Source organism: Hyaena hyaena, unplaced genomic scaffold (assembly GCF_003009895.1).
Source record: "Hyaena hyaena isolate Hyena2069 unplaced genomic scaffold, ASM300989v1 scaffold_6, whole genome shotgun sequence".
Lineage (NCBI taxonomy): Eukaryota > Metazoa > Chordata > Mammalia > Carnivora > Hyaenidae > Hyaena > Hyaena hyaena.
In genome coordinates, this window is record NW_024080638.1 from 875,543 (window position 1) to 888,027 (window position 12,485).

Consider the following 12,485-nt stretch of genomic DNA (forward strand, 5'->3'; position numbering starts at 1 on the left):
AAAGTGAACGTAGAATAAAAAGAGGGAGAAAAGTCTCATGGTCCGAGTTTTGAGGGCCTCTCATACATCAGGGAGGTGGAAGAACTAGCCAGTGAGAACAAGGAGCAGCCAGAGAGAAATAGCAGGAAAACCAGAAGTATGGGATTCTGAGAGCCACACATCTGAAGTGTTTGAGACAGAAGTGATCAACAATTCTTGAGAGATCAAATAAGACAAGGAGTAATAATTAATCATTGGATTAGCAACATGGAGGTCATTGGTGATCTTGATGAATAGTTGGCAGAGTGAATTTAAGCTCAAGAGCTTACGAGAGAAGAGGATTCAGATGCAATAAGAACAGACAACCCATTAGGGGTTTTGCTTAAGGGGGGCAAATTGTTAGTTGGGAAAAGAGTCAAGAGGGTTATTATTTGTTTTAAGATAGGAATTATATCATGTTTATATACTGATGGGAATGATGCAGCAGAGAAAACAAACAGCTCAGAAATTCAGTCTAATAAACTCATGGAGGGCTATAATGAGCAACAAGGGCTATGTTACAGAGTTTGCAGTCTCTTTTCAAGGATGAAGATTACAAAGCTGTCTCTTTGTAGTTTGTTCTCAAATATCCCTTGCTATTAAAATGTTACTGTCTAAGTTGCAGAGCTTATGAGGAGAGACCAATTCTTGCTGTACCTTAATTGCTCCATATGTCTCTTCCTTTTTTACGCTTTCCTTCTCTCCATTTAGCAAACTGTAATTAAGCATTTACTCATTACCCAGCACTGTGATAGGCACTGGCAATATAAAGAAGGATTGGACTTGGTTCCTGCCCTTGAGTTTGCAGTTTAGTGAGGAGATGAGTCTCTTTTTTATTTTATTTTTTTGAGTGTGATGAGTTGGGTTTTGTTTTGTTTTGTTTTGTTTTGTTTTGTTTTGAGACAGGGGAGGGGAAGAGAGAGAGGGAGGCAGAGAATCCCAAGTGATCTCTGCACTGACAGCATCAAGCCTGATGCAGGGATCAAACTCAAAAATCATGAGATCGTGACCTGAACAGAAGTCAGACACTCAACCCACCGAGCTTCCAAGGTGCTCCAAGTATCCTTTTTAGAAACTTGGGCCATATTTCATTTTTAGGGTTGGGCTATTCTTCTTGTTATTTAGTAACTTCCCCTCTCTGTCTTCTACATAAAGAAGGCATTCAAGGCATAAGAAACTTCTTTGGATCTTCTTTGAGCTTGAAACATTCCTCCCGTTGTCTGTAGACCATCAGACATTCTTTTTTTCCTGTTACTTTCAGAGTATTTTGGGGCTTATCAGATGAAAACTGATAATGCTTTCTTCCTTCTGATTCTCTAGACCTGACTTTTCTTTTAATTTTTATTTTTTATTGGAGTATAGTTCACGCACAGTGTTACATTAGTTTCAAGTATACAACATAGTGATTCAACAGTTATGCTATGCTTACCGAAAGTGTAGCTACTGTCTGTCATACAACTGTATTACAATACCATTGACTTTATTCCCTATGCTGTATGTTTTATCCCCATGGCTTATCCATTCCATAGCTAGGATCCCATATCTCCTATTCCCTTTAACTCATTTTGCCCATCCGCGTCACTCTCTCCTCCCTGGCAACCACCAGTTTGTTCTCTGTATGCCAAGTAAAATAAGACAGAGAAAGATAGCTTTGAATTTATTAAAATATTTTTTTGTTATCTTCTTAGAATGGAGCTGGTGTATCAAAATCTAAAGGAAGCCAAATCGGATTTGATAGCACACAGTGGGTATGTACGATAAGTATGAAATTCCTCATTTACAGTGTTCATTTAGGTCATTTGTTTATGTACTCAATAAATATTTGTTAAACGTCAACAATGATTAATAGCTACCTTGGTGGACAGTAGGTATAGTTGTTGGAGGGGAAGAGGTAGGCCCTGTGTCAAGTGCTTTACATGCAGTATCTCATGGAGTCTTTATGGAAGTTTCATAAGGTCAGTACATATTGTTAGCCTCAGTTCACTTAGAGGGTTTAAGATTAGTTGGCTAATAAGTGGCTGGCTGAGTCCAGATTCTAACTGTTTGCCTTCAAAGTACTCATTCACTGAACTATGGTACATCCCCAAATAAAAAAATATGTGAATCAGAATTGAACTATGAATAAGGAAAAGTAATGATTAGGAATAAAAATCTGCTCAACATGTTTCCTTTTCAAGGTAAGGAAAACTAGCAATATGTACAATATATTCCTGTTTGGGTTTATGAATTTCAGAGCGTATACATTTACAAAATATGTTTTCTTACCTTTTTGCTAACCAAACTTAGAATAAAAAACAATGTTAGGTTATTGGTTACTAATAAAAAATTACACTTATCCTATTAGTGTACATTTTGGATATGACCAGTTATTTCTTGTGGATGCACTTCAGTCTTTGGCCTCTCCTTTTTCTTTTTTTTTTTTAGATTTGTGCATTTCTCTTCTTGCCACATTTTAAGTTTATTTATTTGTTTTTGAGAAAGAGAGAGAGAGAGTTGGGGGGTGTGGGTGGAAGAGCAGAGAGAGAAGGAGAAAGAGAATCCCAAGCAGACTCTGTGCTGTCAGCACAGAGCCTAATACGGGGCTCAAATCCACAAACTATGAGATCATGACCTGAGCTGGTCAAGGGTCAGACGCTTTAACCACATCACCCAGGCACCCCTAATCTTTGGCTTCTTTTTAACCAGAGACATGAAACTTTAGATTAGAAGTGGGTTTTCAGTGAGAGGGAGGGAGGCACACCATGAGAGACTCTTGAATGCTGAGAACAAACTGAGGACTGATGGGGTGGGGAAGAGTGGAAGGAGGGTGATGAGCATGGAGGAGGGCACTTGTTGGGATAAGCACTGGGTATTATATGGAAACCAACTAGACAATAAACCATTTAATAAAAAAAAAAAATAGAAGTGGGTTTTCAAAATTATGAAGCAGCAATAAAGGTGATAATTTTAGGTCATTGCTGGCACCAGTTGGTTTTGAACTACTGTGTAACAAGTAAGTAAGAGATATCCTATACCAGGTTCCTCAACTATAAAGTATTAGGGTGAACTTTTAATTTATTAAAAATAGCAGATATTTTGCCCTGTGAACCTAGGATAGTATGAGGGGAACGGAAAGCTCCAAATTTTTCATTCAGGGAAGGATCCTTAAGGTGGGAGAAAATGATGGCTTTTTTTTGAAGAGTTTACTTTCAGGGTGCCTGGGTGGCTTCGTTGGTTATGTGTCTAGTCACACACTTAATTTTGGCTCAGGTCATGATCTCATGATTGTGTGATCGAGCCCCACGTCAGGCTCGTCCGTGGGGATTCTCTATCCCTCACTCTCAGCTCCTTCCCCATTCACGCTCTCTGTCTCTCAAAATAAATGAATAAACTTAAAAAAAAAATGGGTTTACTTTCAAGATAAGAGAGCAAAAATTAAAGAGCAGCTCTCTACATCCAATGGGTTTTCTTTGTTAATTACATTGCGTGGTACTAAGAATCAGTCTTAGACATTTGAGGAATCACATCGAAGGAGAGAAGTACTAAAATACTTTTGTTCTAGAATTTTAGAAGGAAGGAAAGGCAAAACCTGATGAGTAATGTGATACTGAGCCCTGACGAAATTTTAGAATGAGTTATTAAACAGATGACTTGAAAGCACTTAGGAAATGAAATGATGATTACTAGGAACTAGCCTTTCACTGAGAACAGGTCCCACCAAGCTCTTCTGGATGAACAGGCTATTATAGTCTCAGTGTACCCTGTTTTCAACAAGACATTTTTCTTTCTTGTGAACAAAATGAATTACTGAAGGCCAGATGATAATAGTCATGTTGATTTAAAATTAATTGGATTTAGAGTCAGTTGGACGTCTGTTTCTAGGGAGCATTTAGGATTGCATTGATAACAACCTGGAAGGCATATTTAGAAGGTGAATTATAGAATCTCTCCTAAACCCTGCCCTAATCTATATTTATATCAATAATTGTAATGAAGCCATTAACATGTTCATATGTTTGTATTTAACACTAAGCTGAATGAGATTTATTCAACATTTAATAAACACCTTATGTGTGCCATTGTCTGTCGTTTCATCATCTTTCTTCCAGAATCATTTCTTTTATTCTCCTGGTAGAAACCACAGAAAGCAACAACCATAAAAGAAAAATAAATTGATAAATTAGAATATCAAAATTTAAGACTTCTACTCCTCAAAAGACACCATTAATAAAATGAATAGAAATGCCATAGAGTAGGAAATATTGCAAAACATGTATCTGACACAAGATGGGTATCAAGAATTAATAAAGAACTCCTAAACTCAAAAGCAGATTTTTTTGTTCATACTCTTTATCAAATTGAGAAAGTATCCTAGTCCTAGTTTGCTGACAAGATCTAATCATTGATTAAAATAGGTGTTGAATTTTGTCAAGCACTTTTTCTGTATTGAAATTCTCATAGGGTTTTCCCCTTTATTGCAATGATATGGTGAATTGCATTGATTGATTTTTCAAATGTTGAACTAATCTTTCATTTTGAGGATAAACTCTACATGGTCAGGATATTTACTTTTTTTTTTTTTAAATACTGGAATTAATTTTCTAGTATGTTATTAAGTATAATTGCATCAATGTTCATGTAGGATGGTGGTCTATAATTTTATTTTTTTGTAATGTTTTTGTCAGGTGTTGTTATCAGGATTACACTGACCTCATACAGTGAGTTAGGAAGGATTCCTCTCTGCTTAGTTTTCTGAAAGAGTTTTTGTAAATTGGTATTATTCCTTAAATCTTTGATAGAATTCACCTGTGAACCATCTGAGTGTGGAGTTTTTACTTGCTTATGCTACTGTTTTGTTGGCATGTTATATAAATATATACATACACATATGAATATATAACAAATACATGTAAATACATAACATATATAAAAATTCAATTTTGTTCAAAGATATAGGGCAATTCAGATTTCCTGTTTCATCTTGTGATCATTTGTTAATTGTTAATTGTGTTTTTAAGACATTTGTTAATTTCATCTAAGTTACTGAATCTTTTGGCATAAAGTTGTTATTCTAACTAGCTTTTTACTTATATCTCCCCGTAAGAGATAATAAACTCTGGAGAAAGATTATTGTAGTCAGAATATTTAATTTTTTTTTGTCTTTTGTATTTGCATACTCTGCCCTAAAAACAAATGGTAAGAGCCTTATTCCTAGCTTTATCTCATTTTTTCTATCTTTAAAATTCTTAATATCCTTATTTACTTATTTTCACATATTTCTTCAGATTTTGGGAATAAGAGTTTACCCTTAATTCTATGAGGCACCTTTTTGATGGACATACATCCCTTTGAAATCATTGTTACTTCCATTAAAGTATGCTTTTAAGTAATGATGTTATTCTATTGATCTTTGCTGCCCTTGGTGTTACTTACTCTTAAGTGTGATTATTGTGTTTTCATTGTAATTTTGAAATTAATTTTTTCAGTAAGGGACTCTACTTTTTGCCCAGCGGAATTATATTTTAAAATATTACAATATTATTAGAAAATCAAACTGTATATGGGAATAGTTAAGCAGACAATATATCTTAGTTTGAATCTTTTGCTTGTAAGGATTATTAAACAGTATAACAAATATGAAGAAAAGTGGCACATATGATTGATTTTGAATTTTGAAAAGGTTGACATGACTGAGTTTTAAAATCTGACAGATCTGGTATTTCCTCTCCCACATTGACTCAAAAAGATGTAGCTAATACCAAGGGAATAATTTGTAAGCCCAAAGTTTCCATCTCAGATATGACTTCCTCTAATGAAGATTTTGTTATTCTTTTGATGGACAGTTACTTAGTAGCTTACTGTTCTGTAATTTATACTATGTTGTATATATTTTTATTACCTTGCATTGTATGTATTTGTTCATGTTCCTCAGTCGATTGTGTACATCTTGAGAGCAGGGACCATGTATTACTTATTTGCTTTTTTGTTTACTACAATAATAAGCATGGTATCTATTGAGTAAACGTCTATATATTCTTATAAAATTAATGAATAAAATTTTAATAAGGTAGATTGTATTGGTTGAGAAAAATAAAGGGGATTCTTTTCCTCTCAAACAGCGTGCAGTTAAAAAATTTATTATGCTAACATCCAGCCAAAATGTACCAGTGTTCCTTATTGATCCTTTGATTCTGGAATTGATTAATAAAGACTTTGAACAAGTCAAAAATACTTCGCATGGCTCCACTTCAGAATGCAAGTTTTTCTGTGTTCCAAGAGACTTTACTGCATTTGCACTGCGATATCACCTATGGAAGAATGAGGTAAGATGATTTGCTTTCAGATAACTGACTGTGTCTTTTACAAAGTAGTATGGGATTAAACCAGTTTAAAATGTGAAACATTTCAAAAAACCTTTAAAACTTTTTATAAATTGTCTTGGGAATATTTTCAGCTATAAGTAACCGGAGACAATAATGGCCTGAGCAAATCGGGGACTTAGTTTTCATGTGTAACAAGAGTGTCAAAGATTGGTGCTGTTAGTATTAGTTCAGCTGCCCACTGATGTCAGGGCTGGCATCATTGAATTTCTTTCTTCATTTTTCTCATCGTTGCAAGATTGCTATCCTAGTTCCGAAACATCATATCCATGTTCAAGGCAGGAAGATGAGAGGAAAGGATGGGGATGCTATGTGTCCTTTGAAGCAAAAATTTTCTCAGAAGCGTCTAGTAAACAGCTTCCAGTTCACTGTCCGGAACTAGACTCACATGTCTTCTTGTTGTGAAGGCGGCTAAAAAGGCTTTTAGCACTTCCATCAGTGTAGACAGTAGGCAAGTAGAAAGGGATTTGGTGATGAATTTTCAGTATGTGCTAAATAAGGTATACATGAGGGCAATATCAATGCAGCAGTATTCTTTCCACTTTGTAAGTGTGCAGTATTGTTTGATACTCAAATGGAGTGTGCTTCTTAAGTGTATCCCAAAAATTCAAGCTTCTGTTTCCATCCCGCTTAGTGGTAATAAGGCAAAAGTCAACCAAACATGCCAAAAACCTGCTTCATTCTTTATCTGGAATGGCTCTAACTACCCACTTTCACTATTTTTAATTCTGAGGAATTATCTAAGTAAGAGTAAGAAAATTAGCCTCAGATTAAATGAATTTAGCCAGTCAGCCATCCATGGTAATCTGTTTAGTCATGTCCAACCCTGATAGGTAGGCTTATGTCCCAGGGCTATGGTGGGAAAGCAGTGTAAATTGTAGTCCCTTGATTGCCCCGGGCTCTTCCACAGGGCCCCCCTGAGCTCTGACTTTCTTCTGGCCTGTGGTTCTTTCCAGGCAGTGATGCCAGTGATGAGACAGACGAAGTGTCCATATAAGTACATGATTTTTGTTGGCACATTTTTTTCTTTCTTCTCAATTTTGTATTTTGAAAATACTTAAACTTATGGAAAAGTTAGGATATGGTATTTTAAATTTAATTTTTATTTTTAAGTAAAATACGGTGTTAAAAGTCAGATGGTGATGCAAAACTCATAAGGAAGAGTAGTATCTGCCTTCTCTCTCTTCACCCCTTATTTCCACTTATAGAGTCAGCCACTTTCAACTCTTTCTACCTGGTTTATCTTCTCATTTACAAATGAAATTTTCTGCTTCTGTGTTTTTAATATTTTATATTTAGGTTACAAATTATGAGAATTTAGCTGAGATCTCTTTTGTCTCCACATACACGCACATACACTCTCTCTTCTCCCATCATCCGTAAATCACATTTTGTAGTTAAATTAGTAGTCAGTGTTGACGTTATGAATATATAGTCACATGGATGCTACCTAGTTTAATCTCATCCTATTCCTTATACAACTTTCTTCTCCTGTTTTGTTTGCTGGTTTTCTGTGTATCTATCAATAGTCTATATATAAACTGTAACAGAAGCATAGAACTATGTTTTATAATCCAGCACATCAGGTAACCTCTCAGTTCTGTTTCTTTTCCCTTGGAGACATACATCCCTTCCAGAGCTTTTGGTCATTTTGCCTTAATACCAGCTGACATGCTGCACATGTATTGTTCTGTACATCCCTTCACAACGTTTTAGGAATTGCTTTCTGAGAACGGGTGAATGGGAGGTTGACCCCATCTTTTTTTTCTACTTGCACATTTGATTTCTAATTTGACTTATACAGCAGTTAGCTTCTGCTGTGTAACCAATCACGCTAAAATTTAGTGGCTTAACAATCATTTGTGTCATTTCATGATTCTGTGACAGTGATTCAGGTAGCAGTTCGCTGGGCAGCTCTTTTGATATCAGCTTTCAGTTAGCTAGGGAGCTCTGCTGCTTGGACAGCTGGCTGTCAGGGAGCAGCGGAGTCCCTGGGCTGTGTGTCTTTTCTATCATCCAGGCTAGTCTGAGAAAGCAAATGCAAGAAAGGTTTCTAAACATTGTTAAAACATTAAGGTTTCTTATCCATGAACATAAACATACCTCCTGTAATTCAAGTGTCCTTTGATGAAAAATGTACAGATTTTGTACATTTAAAAACATTTTTTAATGTTTATTTATTTTTGAGAGAGAGAGACAGTGTGAATGGGGCAGAGAGAGAGGGACACAGAATCCAAAGCAGGCTCCAGGCTCTAAGCTGTCAGCACAGAGCCTGACGCAGGGCTTGAACTCATGAACTATGAGATCGTGACCTGAACTGAAGTGGGACGCTTAACCGACTGAGCCACCCAGGCATCCCAGATTTTGCATATTTATGACAAGATTTACTCCTTGCTATCTTATAATTTTGTGTCGGGTGGGGATGGGGTGTAGGCAGTGTGGTTATTTTTCCTCTTCCTTTTCTAATTCATTAAGTAGCTGAAAATGTGTGTCCTGTTTTCCAGCTACTGTTCTGAACTCTGCCCTCTATAGATAAAGTCCAAAGTCTCTTCCTCCCATTCTCCCTTCCTCACCTGGTTTCCCACCATCTCTTTCTTTTTCCCTCTTTGAACACAGATGGTTGTATTTTCTGCACAAAAAGGCAATTTAGTCTCTTCCTTTCTAACCCTTACACCTAATTTCTTTTTCTTGTGTTACTGATTTAGGTAGGAACCCCCCAGGATAGTACTGAATAAAAGTGTTCTTTCTTTCTGAAAGAAAGAATTTTTTATTACTTAGATGTTGGACCTCCAGAATTGATTCTCTCATTTTCTTTGCTGTATGATTTTTCATCTCTTTTTCTAACTGTTCTACTTTTAAACAAAATCTTTAACAATGCCATTGATTTTTATCATATTCTTGCTCAAAATTTTTATATTTTTCTAAAAGTTTTGTGGTACTCACATTGGCAGCACATATACTAAAAGTTTTGTGTTTCTTATAACAGGGTTCTTGTTTCATGGGTGCAGTTTTGTCTTTTTCACTCTGTAGATTATCATGTTTTTTGTTTTTTATTTAGTTTTTCTTTTCTTTTTTTTTTTTTGCCTCCTGCTACATTTTGTTTTTCTAAATCCCTTCTTTTTGGGTGTTATTTTAAATGGATATTTGTGTGGTTTTTTTTTTAAATATTTTTATTTATTTCTAGGAGAGAGAGAGAGAGAAAGCGTGAGCAGGGGAGGGTCAGAGAGAGAGGGAGATACAGACTCTGAAATAGGCTCCAGGCTCTGAGCTGGCAGTCAGCACAGAGCCCGACGCGGGGCTCGAACCCACGAACCTCAAGATCATGACCTAAGCAAAAGTCGGACGCTTAACCGACTAAGCCACCCAGGCACCCCTAAATGGTTATTTGTTTTATTTAGTTTGAATGGCACAGGTTTTCTATAGTGTTGGTTGATCTTTGTTCCTATTTAAGAATGAGGCACTGGAAACCAGTTTGGAGGCTTTTTGTTATGTCCATGCTTCATAAACTGGTGACTTTCACCATAAGGTGAAAGGCTATGCCAGCTATTTCACTGACTCCTAAATGTGAGGATTTGTTGGCTATTTCTACTGGACTCTTTCCTCACAGAAAAAGACTACAAAGCTTATAAACCTTCTCTACAAAGAGTATTTTATATTGTTCCTTTATTTTCCCCAATTAAAGTTTATAAAAACTATATCCTGCCTAATACATAATCCCCTAAGTCAATATAATGTCTTAACTATAATATAAATTAGAAATAAAAGGAAATGTGTATTTCAGCATATAAATGCTCAGTCATGACTACACTGGAAAGAATAATGAAGTAATTCAGATAGTTGCACTTTTCAGTTAGATCTTTGAATGTAATTAGCTTCAAATATACACTCATATTATGAATGATATTGTTAGTAATGTGGTTTTTTAAAACAGTGAGCAATTTCCAATAACAAAAAAGTAAATTGCTCTCCTTTAACATGGCTATTGTATTCCTGGGAAGTAGAGGCCTCAGACGATTATGAATAAGTTTTTCACTGTGGTACTTTCTGATAGAACATTTGAAATTATTCAGGACACAAGGCAAAATTTCATATTTTGGATTATAGGATGTCTAGTATTCTTGGCCTACACCTCTAAATGCCAGTTGTGTCTTCCTTAAACATTATGGTAATCAAAAATATGCCCACAAATGTTTTAAATGCCTCTTGGATACAGTACCACTTGCTTTGAGAACCAGTACTTTAATTTTTTTTAATGTTTATTTATTTTTGAGAGAGACATAGTGAGCGCAAGTGGGGCAGGGGCAGAGGGAGATGGAGACACAGAATCCAAAGCAGGCCCGAGACTCCAAGCCATCAGCACAGGGCCTGATGCAGGGCTTGAACTCCTAAACTGTGAGATCATGACTTGAGCCAAAGTCAGACGATTAACCGAATGAGCCACCCAGGCACCTCTGAGAACCAGAATTTGAGAAGAAAGGAAATATGCCATAATTGGCAACATTTATATGACCAGAGTCAGTGGAGGAAGCAAAAGGTCTGTAATACCTAGAATAAGCACACAGGTTCATGTTTGTCCTTTTATATCTATGACAGCACATAGAGCCCTTGGATAGTCCTCCCTAAACCGTCTCCCAAGGTAGAGCTAATTAGAACACTAGATGTCATTATTATAGACCTAGTTTGCATGTAATTATTCTTTATTATTACCATGACAATAAAATGAACAAATGACTGCCAAAGGCAACTGGAAGTAGATTTGTGCAGTATAGCCTTGACCTAGCCCTTTGCTCTGTTTGATAAGAGCCAAGTACTTTGTTCTGACTTTTCTCTCTTGATTATAAGATAAGCCATTTCAGAGTTTCACCTGTTTTATCTGTCAGTCTTTCTCCCACAACCCAAGGTCTGATTCCCCTTCAAGGTCTGGCTGGCCTTTAAAATTTTTCCTGAATTTACTAAGTTATCATGCATTTCTTTCATACTGTACCATGGATTCCTTCTCTGAATTGGCTACTCTCACCCTTACTCAGTACTTTCCATCTCTTAGCAGACCAAAAGAGAAAAAGAAAAAGATGAGTCCCACCGTTGATCAATCTAATATAGGGAGAATTAAGGTGAAATTGGATTTGCGAGGATAAGTTGCATTAGGTGCTGTTAAAAAAAAATCCCTAAAATCTCATTGACTTAGCACAAGAAAGGAGTAGTTGTCTTTACCTAAGTACACGGTGGATATTCTTCGTCAGAGATATTTCTGGATGTCTTTTCTCTAAACAGTGACTTAGGGATATAGGCTGTTTCGTTTGTGTGGGTTTTCCACCTGGGAGTTCTTTGCTTACCTAGATGCAGACATAAGAGGGAAAGCATGGACCACTTTATGAAGATTGTAAAGCCAGGCCTCGAAGTGTTATATGATATTTCCATTCACATTCCTTTGACCAGGGCACAATCTAGTTCTATATTCATAAAGGGGAAGACAGTTGTCATTGCTAAGTTAACATTCTCTACCAGAATTAACACTTTCTCTCATATAAGAGGAAAGTAACAACAAACATCTATTGAGCACCTGCTGAGTACGAGTCACTCTGTTGATTCCTATGGTTGAGGAACTTGCAGTTTATTGATGGGAGTTTAAACAGACCATTAAAAAGCAGTATAATCAATACTGCGGAGTCTGTGTCTCTTACAAGAGCATGGGTGAGGATACAGCTAATCCAAATAACATTCAGAAGCAGTAAGTGATATAAATAAAGTACTCTTGAAGAATATTTATGAATGCTGTGGCTTTTAAGACAAACTTATAGACACAGCTTTTTAATTTAATAAAATCTGATGTTACCACCTAGAACTTTGTTTTCCTTAACTGTAGACTGCGTATAATAATATCTTCCTTGATGACCTCAAGTAGATTCTGGGGGCATTAGATGAGATAATGAATGTGAATGAGCTTCATACACATTACATAAATAGAGACTAGAGAGGTAGTATTAAGAAGAGAAAGAAACTTGGATTTGGTTGCATAAGACCTAAGTGCTGGCAGTGGCTCTGCCTGTTACTTTGTTGTTTTTTTAGACTTCCATGAGTCTGTTTTTCAATCTATCATACCTATGCTAC

General features: G+C 36.2%; 1 protein-coding gene across 3 annotated transcripts in view; it reads left to right on the plus strand.

The window, feature by feature from the left end:
* The window catches only part of FKTN (fukutin), a 70,415-nt gene that overhangs the window by 20,888 nt on the left and 37,042 nt on the right, over positions 1-12,485 (plus strand). For all 3 annotated transcript variants that reach the window (XM_039239850.1, XM_039239844.1, XM_039239855.1), the window contains 2 exons: positions 1,707-1,766; positions 6,117-6,320. In XM_039239850.1, coding sequence (XP_039095781.1) covers positions 1,707-1,766; positions 6,117-6,320 — 264 coding nt within the window. The remainder of the gene's footprint in view (positions 1-1,706; positions 1,767-6,116; positions 6,321-12,485) is intronic.